Below are 13714 nucleotides of genomic sequence, written 5' to 3'. Positions count from 1 at the left end.
TTCTCCCACTTTTCTATTTTCATGAATGTGATTTAGAAGAGATCTAGCTGCCTTTACCTACTAAAAGTCACAAATGAGAAATATGCTGCTTAAGGTTAGGTCTAGCAGAAAACCCAGGGTTCCAGATTCCTAGCACAATGTGTTTTCCACTCCACCATTTTCCCTCAAAATACATACTGCGTTTACTAATGAAAGAATAGATCATATCTCATTTTCCCATCCTCCACAATATTTGGCTGAGTGCTGAGTAGCACAGAATAGGTGTGAATGGCTGATACAAGAAAATCCCTTTCCTGGAACATACACTGATATCTCAGAGACACTGTGGGAATGGTATTCTGTAAATGCTCTAACCCTAGGCTACTCAGAATAGTCTTGAAAAACTGCATCCAGTTCTGGTAACCAGATTTTCAAAAGAAATTACACAAATTGAAGCATGTTCATAGGAAACTGAAAGAATGATTAGGGAGGTAAGGGGACCAAAAAGTAAATCCTTAAATAAAAATGGAAATGAATGAGAATGTTTATCTTCAAATTCTTTAAGTCAGTGGATGAGTCATCCAAAACTCCAGCTTTTCAGTTCCCTCAATTCTTCAACCTCAACAAACTTAACTTCAACTCACACCAAAAGTCATAGACCTGTGACATTCTGCAGAATTGTTCTTTCTCGGAATCACAACAAAAGGGCCTACTCACAGTCTTCTGCCTCAGTGACTCCTACTGTATCTATTCTTAGATTACTATTCCTTTTCTTCCCAATTCCCCCTCTCTGGATCTTCATCTATCATCCTGTCCAAACCAAGTTAAGTTCCACTGTCCTTTCTTTAAGCACCATCTGCTGAACTCCCTTTTCACACTACTCATCTGTGGAGCTATCTGGCAAAACTTCAACGCTGAATCAATCCAAATGATTACCTTACCCATGTTCGTACGACACACACTGCAATGTTAATAATACAGGATCTCCAATTTCATCTGATTCTTCAAGGATGGGTGATAACTCTTTTCTCATTAGTTCTCTTTCATTCTCCGTAATGAATATTTCTTTTTCCCCCTTTGTTTTAAAATCTTGACCCTGACATTCATCACTCCTAATCCAACTTAAAACGTGTAATTACTGGGGTGCCTGGGTGGCTCAGTCATTAAGCGTTTGCCTTCAGCTCAGGTCATGATCCCAGGGTCCTGGGATCAAGCCCCACATAGGGCTCCCTGCTCGGTGGGAAGCCTGCTTCTCCCTCTCCCACTCCCCCTGCTTGTGTTCCCTCTCTTGCTGTGTCTTTCTCTCTGTCAAATAAATAAATAAAATCTTAAAACAAAACAAAACAAAAAAAAACCCCGTATAATTACTATCATAATAAATAATTCTTTTGGCTGCACAACTTACAAATTAACAAGCATCTGTATTAATTACTTTCTTTTCCCTCTCCTGTAGGGTGAAAGAGGTGATACTCCTACTTAAGGCCCATCCCTCCCTTATAAAGAGTCTGGAGCTCTAGACTCTATTTTCATCTCTCAGACTATCTTCCTGGTTTCCTTCCTCTGGACTGTCTCCTCATCAGTATTAAAACATCTAAGTCCTTCTCTATTCATCCCAAACTTTAAAGCCTTCAGTCAATTCCATTTCTGCTGTTTCTTCTTAGAACCAAATATCTTGAAAGACTTAATCTACTCATTTTGTCTTTATTTTCACTTCTGCTCCATCTATAAATTCTTCCAACCTACGATGCCTTTAAAACTGCTACTGCCAAGATCACTGATGAACTCATTGTTGCTAGATCCTTCTGCAGCATAACTTCGTTAACCCCTCCCAAACTGCTCTTTCTTTCCTTTCAAGACATGCTGTAAGGAAGTCGGCAGGAAAATCAAATATGGAGTCAGACTTCCTGCCACTTGTGTGGCCTTGAACAAGTTACTTAACCTCTCTCTGTGCTTTAGTTTCCACGTACATAAAATGGGAATAAAAACAGTAATTTATAGGGCTGTTGTGAGGATTACGTGAGTTACCGTACGTTAAGTGGGGGAAAAGTGGCAAAAAGTAAATGCTGGTCCTAGCTTAATGCCTTACCTCTTTGGCTAATATTCTTATCAATGTTTCTTTTTTTCTTTCCTTTCTTTCTTTTCTCTTACCTTTTTATTTTGTAAATCAATGTTTCTCAAAATGTAGGTTTTGAATTTGAATCATCACTCTGTATATTTGCAAATTCTTGAACCTCTCTCCAGACCTACTGAATCTCAATCTTCGGATTATTGGAAAATCTCCTTTTTAAGTAAGTGCTCCAGATGATTTTGATGTAGACAAAAGTTTGAGAATCACCAATATTGGTGTTTCTCAGGATCCTGCCCTGGAACTTCTCCCTTCACTCAAAATGTAAGATAGATATCATCTGCTTCCATGATATCATGAGTAATCCAGTGCTAATTATTCTCAAATTCTTTTCTTGAGGTAAGATCTGTGATCACTTCAGGTTTGTACAACAAATTTCCTTTTATATATCTTCGCATGGATTATTTCAGAGATACCTAAAATTCATCACACCCAAAAATATTATCTTCCTCAACCAAAACCTGCTCTTCCTCCAATATCAATCTTACTACTTAAGGTCAAACTGTGAATTTCACCTTTTAATTCTTATCTCCTTCTCTTTATCCTCTTCAGCCACCAAGTCCTAAGATACTAAATATCTTCTGAATCTATTCTCATTAGTTCAAGGGATTAGCACATCTCACCACATTAAGTCAACAGTCTCCTAAAGGGACTTAAACCTAACCATGCCTCTTGATCATCTGTCCAATTATTCTCCATATTCCGCTATGATCTTTATAAAACACAAATCTAACTGTGCCGTTCCTCTAACTGAAAGCCTTCAGTGGCTCACCACTGCTCTCTGTTACTGGCACAATTCCTAACTCCTGCTTTAACTAATGCACAACCTGCTAATTTAGTCCAGTGTTGCCCCTGAAGAGAACTAAAAATGCTGCACAAAATATTTTTAAAAATCTATCTAAAAGCACTGGAGAGCAAAAAAAACCCCAAAGAAGTAGAAAACCCAAAGACATGAGGCTGGCATGTGAGAGAACCCCAAAATCGAAGGGGGCCTAGGTAAACCGAATTCCTGAAGGGCTATGTCCTAGGTGGGAGAAATGGTAATTGAAAATAGACAAATACTTTTGCAGGAAATGAAACTGAGTTTTCAACCATCTCAATCTCTGATTGGATTAACTTGATCTATTGCTAGAATCCCCCCCTAGGCATCCGCCAAAAAAACAAATGAAAATCCTCTTTGGAGGAAAAGAAATCATCCTAAAAAAAAATATTCCAAATTTTTATCTATCAATAGCTCTCTAGACCCGTAATTTTGTGTCTGCGTTTGGATCACTGAAATGTCTGTTAAGTGAATAAATGATGGAAAATAAAACTTTTCTGATGAGTGAAATAAATTACCTTCATCATGGTAATGGCAATATACCGAGCCTCCTTCACTATCATCGGTTCGTAGGAAACATCCAGCTTTGGTGATGCCAGCCCGCCAAAGGTCATATCGGTATTAGACGGCGCAGCTGCTACTGCAGGGCTGCCAGGGATCCTTTGAGGTTTTTTCACTTGCTCTTGTTGCACAGATGTTTTTTTCTGAGAAACAGGAACGGCTTTCACTTCCACCTAACCATATTATAAAAACCAAATACTATTACTATATAATTGTCCATGACACATTCAAAGAAACAATTAACAAGTATGGACCCACAACTCCATAAATTTTATGTGACCACTTGGTCCGTCTTGGGCAGTCCTTTCAAAGGTGTGCGGGATGACTTCAAGATAGTTCCACAATGTGAATCTGGAATGCACCATGTAAAAGAGGCCTTGATTTTTGGAACAAACAATCATAGATATCAAAACATAAAATAAAAATAAACGCCACTATTCATAAAGTACAGGACAGTAGAAGGAACCTACACCAAATTCTTGAATTCTTGCAGGGAATAACATTAAATTACTTTATTAGGTAATTCAAGTATACTTTCCCATAATCTCCACATATTTTAAAGCACTAATCTCAATTTTAGCTGTACTATTCTGCAGAAGAAAATGTACTCCATTGATAAGACTTAAAAAATAACACATAATAAAAGAAATTTGGACTGACATAATGCCCTGGGAATATTACAAATCCATCTTATATTTAAAACACAGAAGTTTAAAGGTATGAAGTAAAATTCTTCAGCTTATATGCATTGCCATCATTAAAAGCTTTAAACTTTAAATGTAATAAAAAGAAAAAAAGGGGGAAAAGATAAAAAGTAAACACTTTCAAATTTAAAGACACTTGATTTTTTAAATTACAGCCATTATTTTTATACATATATTTTGATTTAATCTTTCTTTAAACAACTACATTTACTCTAAGTAAATTAGCATCAAAAGTACATTTGCCTATGTACTATGAACCTTGAAGTAAATCACTAAACAATTTAAGAATCTAAGAATACCGAGATACTGTAGAATGATAGTTATTCCGCTTTCTTTTTATAAACTACTCTAGGAGTGAACAGGATTTCGTGGCTCAATCAATTCTAAGCTTCAAACAACCAAATCACTTTGTAACAACACATCTTTGAGGGGGTGGGGGCAGCTGGGGAATTGCCTGTAGCCAATTTTAATTCAATACACATTTTTTAGAAATATAATAAAAGTTTTAAATGAGATATTTACATTAATTATACCATAATGGATTCATTTTATGCATTACAATATGCTCTAAAATGTCATTATTAATTAATGTCTCAGGAAAGATGTATCCAAATAACTAGTCATTAATGTAGCACATGACTATTTCCATTCCTCATTCTTTTACCATCCAAATTCATGTGTTTCTAATTTTTTTATTAAGTTTTTTATTCTAATTCCAGTATAGCTAATATATAATGTTTCAGGGATACAATATAGTGATTCAACAATTCTATACCTTACTCAGTGCTTATCACACTAAAGACCTACTTCAGTCATCATCCCCAAACCCCCCTCCCCTCTAGTAACCATCAGTTTGTTCTCTACAGTTAAGAGTCTTTTCTTGGTTTCTCTCTCTCTTTTTTTCCCTTGTTTTTTTACATTTCACATATAAGTGAAATCATTTAATATTTGTCTTTGTCTGACTTATTTCTCTTACTATTATACTCTCTAGCTCCATCCATGTTGTTGCAAATGGCAAGACTTCATTCTTCTTTGTGGCTGAGTAATATTCCTGTGTGTGTGTGTGTGTGTGTATTACCACCTTTTCTTTATCCATTCATCTATTGATGGACACTTGTGCTGCTTGCTGCTTCCATAATTTCACTATTGTAAATAATACTGCAATAAACACAGAGGTGTATGTCCCTTTGAATGAGTGTTTTTGTATTTTGGGGTAAATAACTAGTAAAGTGTGATTACTGGATCACAGGGTAGTTCTATTTTTAACTTTTTGAGGAGCCTCCACCACATATTTCTAATTTAATATGTATATTGTATTTTAAATGTTGTTTCAACAGTACCAAGTGCAGAATGTATTTGAGTCTTTTTTAAAATTTAAACCCAATTAACATACAGTGTATTATTAGTTTCAGAGGTAGAGTTCAGTGATTCATCAGTCTTATATAATACCCAGTGCTCATTACATCACGTGCCATCCTTCATGTCCATCACCCAGGTGTTTGAGTCTTTTAAAAAATACATACAAAATTTAAAAATGTGTTCTTTCATTGATTTATTCAACCACTATATATTACGGGCCTTCCTTCTATGTGCATATATGGATACTTTCTTATCCTTCCCTTGAGTCACCATAGCTCTTAGCAAAATGTAAGACACAAACAATAAAACATATAACTTGGAAAAGTGTGTACTAATTAATATAAATAAATCATTTAAACAATTTTTTGGCTTCCTCTACTTACAAGTATGAAGACAGTACTGCAAATGGACTCTAACCACTTGTTTTTTCTAAAATTTTATTAGTTAAAATAGTCAGTCCTTTGATGACCATTAATTTAATTCTGATATAATTACCTTCATATTGGGAACATGTACCACATCCCCATATTGGTCTTTTGTTTGAACAGTTATGGTGGTAGGCCAACCACAACGAATATCATCCTTGTTCAGGATCAGAGATGTCTTCTGAGGATCAGCATAGGAGTCCGGCTGAAGCCACCTGGCAGTGATGAAAAAGCAAGCAAAAAACTAAATATTCATCAGTATCTTTAATGATTAACATGAAATTAAGCCAAATGAATAAAACCTGTATCAAACAAAATGCTAAAACAATATCTTCATTTCCAATTCAGTGACAATCACAAGTGTCTCCCTTGCAAATTGTTAATGACAAATTCGTTAAAAAATACACCAAAGTACAGGAGACTTCTGATGTTTTTATAAATAAAATAGAAATAATTCTAAAATCAGAAAAATTGACATTTTAACACGGCTGACATAAAATAACCAAGAAAATGAATTTAGGTTATATATATTTGAAGTCCTAAGTACACTCATTTCACTGAGGGAGGTCTGCCTTAATTTGCCAGCCTAAAAACCTGGGAAAGAACAGCTCCTCTGTAAAAGCAGTGACAGAAATGGCATTCTGCTTGCTTGAGAACAGCTAGGTTAAAGATACACTGTCCATCTTCTCTTCACACAATTTTCCAACTATCTTCCCTCATTACCTTCCATGAACATTTGTCAAATTTCTATACTTTGGGATATCCGTTCTTGTATTCGTTGCATGACCTACATTCAAGTTGTCCTGGGAGATGAGTGATAAGTAATTCTGTTACATAAAGATGTCCACAAAGTTAGCAGTGAGGCTGACTTGAAAGATGTTCTTTCTCCAATTACCATTTTGGTTTTTAAAAACCACAGAAGAATCTCTTTTTTTAAAATTAAAACTGGGAAGAAGTTAGACTTCTATATTTACTAGTAAAATCAAACAAGCTAGCATATTTTTTCTTTTCATTACAAAAAGAAAAGCATATAGCAAAAAAAAAAATGAGAACTCTACAACCTCAAATGATTTCACTTAAATTCTTAATTTATATTTATATTACTGGTAGATTTCCAGAGAAATCTTATTAAAATAAAATATAGTGATAAATTTAAGTTTAGTCTAGATATTAAATATTACTATCGAATACATATACTTCTCAATTACACCATGTGCTCCACCTATTTTTTAAATAAAAGTTCACCAAGGAAACTTTAATCAACTAACAACTACCATATATTTAAAAAATATTTTAAAATATTTACCATTTTATACTTCAGCAAGTTCAAAACACATACACCAGATTATTTTAGGCTGCATTTTAACATCCTAATGACTTTCCTTTTGTGTCTCTTCAGAAATGAAGACAGGGGTAAGCCCTGAAAGTCAGGAATTGTAGTGCTTAAAGCATATTACCTTGCAAGCCTGCCACCACTTGATCCTGGAACACAAGCAATAAAATCATCCAGAAACGACTGTTCATTGCTTTGGATTTGAAGTGGTAAGTTTCCTTCAAGTGCCTCTAATATAGTTGGTGAATGAGAAAGAGCTAAACCCTTTCCAAGAATACCAGAATGGGTTTTGCACACCTGATGGGTAAAAGAGAACAGTTATGTATTTAAAATGTAAAATTTCAATTACATGAGTTTCTTGAACGTGCACAATTTTAGGGAGGCCTTTTTGGGGAAAGTATTTTCTCTCTATGCCCCAGGGCTCCTTTAGCCTACAATACAGAAAACCTCCCCAGGACAGAAAAAGATGGGATAATACTTCCAGCCTCCTTCCTTCCACTAAATTAAGTGACACATCAGAGACCTGCAAGCTAGTTGTGATAGTGCATCTCTGCCCACTCTAGCCCTCCCTGTGCTGCATCCCCATCTGTCTGGGCCAGGCTTCCCTTCTACAGGCAGCTGTGGAAGTCTTCTGCTTTTTGTGTTCCCATTATTGGTATCTTTCGTGGTTGGACTATCTCTGCTCTCTTAGGTGGGTGGGCACCAAGGTCCTACCTTGGGCTAAAAGTGGACAGAAGCCTGACCGTGGCTGCACATAAACTCTATTAGCCTGTCTAAGCCTTAATTAAAATTAAGAAAAAAAGGCAGATAAAACTGAAATTTTAGTTCTCATTGATCTGACAAACAAGCCTTATGTTTTGGAAAGACCTGCTTTAAATGCTGAAACTCTAGAAACTTTTTAATGACTGTATTATAAATTTCAAAACAAAATACTTTTCATAGGAAAGGATTATACTTCCAATACTACCACCTTTATACAACAGTACCTTCTGCATTCTACAAGATATGCCATTTTAAAAACAATGATCTTTAAAATCAAACTGACTTGAGTTCAAATCCTGACTTAGGACAAGTGCTGCTGTGTACACTTAAGCTAACAAGTTACACACCATTCCTGAATCTGCAAAATGTATAAACCGGTGATCAAATAAATATTTCTCTTTTGTGGTTAGTATAAAATTTAAATTATAGAACACATATAAAGTGCACACTACATTGCCTAACAAGTAGCAGGTCTTTTTTTTTTTTTTTAAGATTTATTTACTTATTTGGGAGAGAGAGCGAGAGAGAGAGAGAGAGAATGGGGGAAGGGGCAGAAGGAGAGAATATCCAAGCAGACTCCCACTGAGCCTGGGGCCTGATGCAGGGCTCAATCTCACAACCCATGAGATCAGGACCGGAGCTGAAACAAGGAGTCAGACGCTTAACTGACTGAGCCACCCAAGCGCCCCAAGTAGCAGGTCTTTAATATATGTTAGACCACCGTGACAACTACCGTATGTGCCAAAAACGTGGGCAATCTGGGACATCAGGTTTTTTTTTAACAGAAGCACAACAAACATCTCTTTATATCTGGCCTAAGTGACATTTTATAAACCACAATAATCCCTGTAATAATGAATAACATATGAGCTCCCTGATAGTTCTCTTTAAGTAGAATATTGTCTGATACATACTGTATTTATTAAATGTTTGTTGAATTTTTATTTTTGTATCTTAAAGCAAAAAAAATTCAAATTTTTTTAAAAAACAAACACAAAAGCTGGTGATCTTTAAAACCCAGAAGTTTCTTAACATTATTGAGGATACCAGGGCTCTCTACAATTAATTAGAACATAGTGATCAAGATCATGGACTTCGTAACCCAATTGCCAGAGGTCAAATTCTAGCCTGGTTGCATGATTCTGGGCAAGTTACTTAAGTTCTCCATGCCTCAGTTTCCTTACTTATAAATGGAGATGAAAGTCTTTCATTCATGGGGCTGCTGTGAGGACTGAGTTAAAAATCTGCAAAATGTTTGGAATAGTACTTGATAAGGTCAAGATCAAATAAATGTTTGTTTTTATTATTACTGCTGTGATCAATTCATCTTGGGAAATAAATAAGATTTAAACCACTAGCTGTAGGTATTAGACCTGGATACTAGCCTCTATCTCCCAATTAGTTGAATTCTTGGACAAATCACAGGACTTCTTTGAACTGCAGTTACTGTAACTGCAGTTACAATAACTGACCTCAAAAGATAATACTGACCTCAAAATGTAAATGCTAAAATAGGTAATATTAAAGATACAATAAACTATAAAGTGTTCTATAGATATTATTTAAATTACTACTACTAATACCCTTTTTTCTCTTTTTCTAACTGGTAAATAAAACTTCTTTCGAGATCCAATTTAAATGTCAACAGCTCTGGGGCACCTGGGTGGCTCAGTCCTTAAGCGTCTGCCTTCGGCTCAGGTCATGATCCCAGGGTCCTGGGATCGAGCCCCACATCAGGCTCCTTGCTCAGCGGGAAGCCTGCTTCTCCCTCTCCCACTCCCCCTGCTTGTGTTCCCTCTCTCGCTGTCTCTCTCTCTGTCAAAAAATAAATAAAATCTTAAAAAAAAAAAAAAATGTCAACAGCTCTTCAAAGCCCTCCCCTATGCCCCCGGCATTTGGTAACTCTTCTTTCTCCCACAGGATTTATGTCTCACTCCAGATTTAACAACCACCATGCAGCACAGCAAGAGCTTGCTTGGGTTTCTCCCACCAAGAAATTTATGACTTACGCATCTTTATCTGCCAATGAATAGAATGAAGTACTTAATGAAAGTCCTATATTCAAGAAAAATAAGGTTATCTGAATGAAAATACTGCTTTTAAATTAATGTACAAAGTTTATCCTTATGATGTTTGAGACAATACCTGCAATGCGGCCTCTTCAAGAATTTCAAGATCTTCCTCTAATTCATTACCTGTTGTGTGAATGAAAAGTTTTATCAACATATATCAATATTTAGTGAATGAAGAAAACAAAACAAAACAAAAAAAACCTATATCAATATTTAGTTTAACTTTCTAGTCCTTTGCATTTATTACACCTTTTTCACGATTGTGATATTCCAGATTGAAAAGAACTATTATCATTCTGGATCAGTCTCAGTGCTTTACATTTTAAAATGTAATTTTCAGTGTGAATATAAGCCATAATTCTCAAGGCAATACTCAAAAAGTATCCATTGAGTGATTTGCACAAGATATATACTATATTTAGGCATATAAATATGTACTTTTGAATTTAGCCTATTTATAATCCCTTCCTCCCCCAAATGAGGGAACTGATTATTCAGAATCTGAGCCTTTTTAACTTTGGTTATGTTATAGAAGAGCTACACCTTTAGTAAAAAGAGTAACTTACAGGAAAAAATAAGGTAGTGATTGTATCCTCTGTTTTCTCCTTTATTGCTTAATATAAAACATATTTTATTTATTGAATTTCCTTTGATAGTTTAATTTATAAAATATTACTAAGGCAATACATCTTCAAAAGGAAATATTCAAATTATACAGAAGTGTAGAATGAAAAATTCTCCCATCACCTCCCTTCTGAAGATAAACAGTGTCAACAGTTTATGTATGGTTCAAGAAACTGTGTGCTTAGTTTATGCATGTGTGTCCACATATATACTCGTGCACACATACACCTATATTCATACATATATATAACATTAATGTTCATAAAAATGGGACCCTCTTCTGCAACGTGCCTTTCTCAGTTAATATAGTTTGGAATCTTTCTTGTTCAGGACACAGAGATCTCCTTTTGTTGTTGGTTTTTAACAGCTGCACACATTTGCACTGTTATTCAACCAGTTTCCAACTGATATTTTGGTTGCTTCCAGGTTTTACAATCATAAGCACTGCTATATTAATCTATCTTACAACACATTTTTTGAGCATTTGTGCAAGTATGTACAACAACTGCTATATCAAAAAGTAGAAGGCATATAAAATTTGAACAGGTACTAACAAATTTTCTCCAAAGGTTGTACCCATTTTCTTCATATAAATGGAACACAAGTTGTCTCATTTGCTCATACATGTAACAACATTCAGTAGGAGCAGGGGAACTGACAAGCATGGAAGGGAGCAGGAAAAGCGAAGGGAACAGAGAAGTTAGAAAAGAGAAGATAAAGAGAAGGGAAGGAGGAGGATGAAGTGGGAAGTGGGCGGGGCTACAGATGGGACTTGGGGAAATACAATAGTAATGCCTTTTATTCCCAAACACTGAAAATAAATGTTAAACCATGTCCAAGCATCATAGAATCAGTAAAGATTTTTAACTTTAGTTTCATCTTTACCATCCTGATCTTAAATCAACTTACATATACAAATTTGTGTCATATAAAGAGGTACTATTCCTGCCAGTGCCTCATTTCTCTGCTGTGCTTCACATGAAGACTCTTCTAAAGAGCGATCTAGTTTTCAACCTGCCCCCCCCCCCTTTCTGACTACCTATTCTCTCACTCCAATCTAAAGGCCTTCAGTTCCTCTTCTATTTCTTGTTGAGTATGTAAGTAACCAACCAGATTTTCCATCTGATGGTAGATTTAAATTGACTTCTCAATTGCATTCAAAAGTCCCACGAATGTCCCCTCTCCTGGTTTTACTTCTACCTCCTCGGCTGCTGTACCAGAGTGTTTTTTACACCCTCTTACTCCTGTCTGTCCATTTTTGACACTCTGGCAAGTCCCACCTTTGATCCTGGGTGATCTTCTCGTTCTCATTTGCATTCTCTTCCTAGCTCATCTTTCACATGGTCCATGCCTTTAAATATCACCTGTGTTCAAATGACATTTCCACTGACTTGTCCTGAGTGCCAGACAATGAATATTCAACTGCCTACTTGATATGTCCACTAAGATATTCAAGACATATCTCAAACTTTTGGTTTAATATCATATATCCCGTGCTTAACCCAGTGCCTGGGACCTAGCATGTATGTGCCTAAGGAGGGTTTGTGTACATGTCTGTGTGTGAATAAAAAAGACCAGAGGATACTTCAGTAAAGAAAACCCAAACTACCAGTATATTAAACAGTTACTATTCATGAATGTATCTATCAAATTCATTTTGCTAATTTATTTCAGAATATCCTAGATAAACATATTCTACTATTGAAATTTCTTAAAAAATCATAAACACCTAGTACTTGACCAGACTTACCAATAGGAAGTGCTAGATCCTTTTTCATCAAAGCTGCGGCACAAACTCCACCAAGATTGGCTAATTCTTTTTCCAGCTGAATGACTCCCTGGATAATTATTAAAAAAAAAAGAAAAAAATCAGCTGCTTTAAAAAAAAATGTTTGGGGGCGCCTGGGTGGCTCAGTTGGTTAAGCGACTGCCTTCAGCTCAGGTTATGATCCCAGGGTCCTGGGATCGAGTCCCACATCAGGCTCCCCCTGCTCTGCGGGGAGCCTGCTTCTCCCTCTGCCTCTGCCTGCCACTCCCCTGCTTGTGCTCTCTCTCTCTCTCTCTGTCAAATAAATAAATAAAATCTTTTAAAAAAAAAAAAAAAGTTTGGAGGTAAAGTGTTTGGAAGATAAGGTGGATTATCAACATAATGTGATTTGCACCCAAGCATAACTTTTGAGACCAGAAGGAAGAACATGTCAGCTCGTGGTTAAATTAAGAGAGGAAGAGGGTCAATAATATGTCTTCTGCATGTTAATAAGGTCCAGGCCTACAGGCTCATTGTCCAAAGAATTTGTCATTCACTACTTTAAAGTAGCATGATCATTTTCTTCAACTTTTGTTTTACTGTATGATTTGAAACATTCAGAGGATATATTAAGTTAGTCCCACTGCGAAGTCAGGTTCTATTATTTACTCAGAAAGGTATAGCCACCTGAGTAGATTTGAAGCAGGCACAATTACACTTTCTTTAAAGGCTACATCATGGTGCACAGACTCCATTCTCTTCATATATTAAAAGTAGTAAAAAAACCAAAAACCAAAAAACCACCACACAAAATTAAACTATAAGGTATTCTAAATTAGACACCCTAACTTAAAATAAACTTCAGACTTCCTGAATATAGGTAGCAAAATACAACTTTAGTTAACAGCAGCCCTCAGAAACACAATCTTAACAGAAAGAAGGTAATTCATTCTTACCTCATCAGGTCCAGGGCTAAACTCGTATCCAATTGCAAAACATTTAAAACCATAGAAAGAAGCTTTGTCATCTTTCACATAATCTGATGCAGTTTCCAATGAAAAAAGGGCCTCATTTCCTAAGGAAAAAAGCTAACATTGAGCTCAAAATCTGACACAATTTTATTAAAATTTCCTTATCTTTTATCTATCTCAAGATAGGTAGCAATACATATCAGATACTAAAAAGCCCAGTCTGTTTTTGGGG

At 35.8% G+C, this 13714-nt stretch overlaps 1 protein-coding gene across 1 annotated transcript in view; it reads right to left on the bottom strand.

The window, feature by feature from the left end:
• MYCBP2 (MYC binding protein 2) overlaps nucleotides 1-13714 on the bottom strand; it is a 272226-nt gene that overhangs the window by 97618 nt on the left and 160894 nt on the right. The window contains exons 42-47 of the mRNA XM_044913540.1: nucleotides 13468-13586; nucleotides 12515-12602; nucleotides 10214-10263; nucleotides 7431-7603; nucleotides 6044-6188; nucleotides 3443-3658 (exon numbers count right to left, since the gene is read on the bottom strand). Of these exons, the coding sequence (XP_044769475.1) occupies nucleotides 3443-3658; nucleotides 6044-6188; nucleotides 7431-7603; nucleotides 10214-10263; nucleotides 12515-12602; nucleotides 13468-13586 (791 nt within the window). The remainder of the gene's footprint in view (nucleotides 1-3442; nucleotides 3659-6043; nucleotides 6189-7430; nucleotides 7604-10213; nucleotides 10264-12514; nucleotides 12603-13467; nucleotides 13587-13714) is intronic.

This window comes from Neomonachus schauinslandi, chromosome 3, assembly GCF_002201575.2.
Source record: "Neomonachus schauinslandi chromosome 3, ASM220157v2, whole genome shotgun sequence".
NCBI classification, from domain to species: domain Eukaryota; kingdom Metazoa; phylum Chordata; class Mammalia; order Carnivora; family Phocidae; genus Neomonachus; species Neomonachus schauinslandi.
The sequence above is the reverse complement of the archived record's forward strand: the minus strand, read 5'-3'. Positions and strand labels throughout refer to the sequence as shown.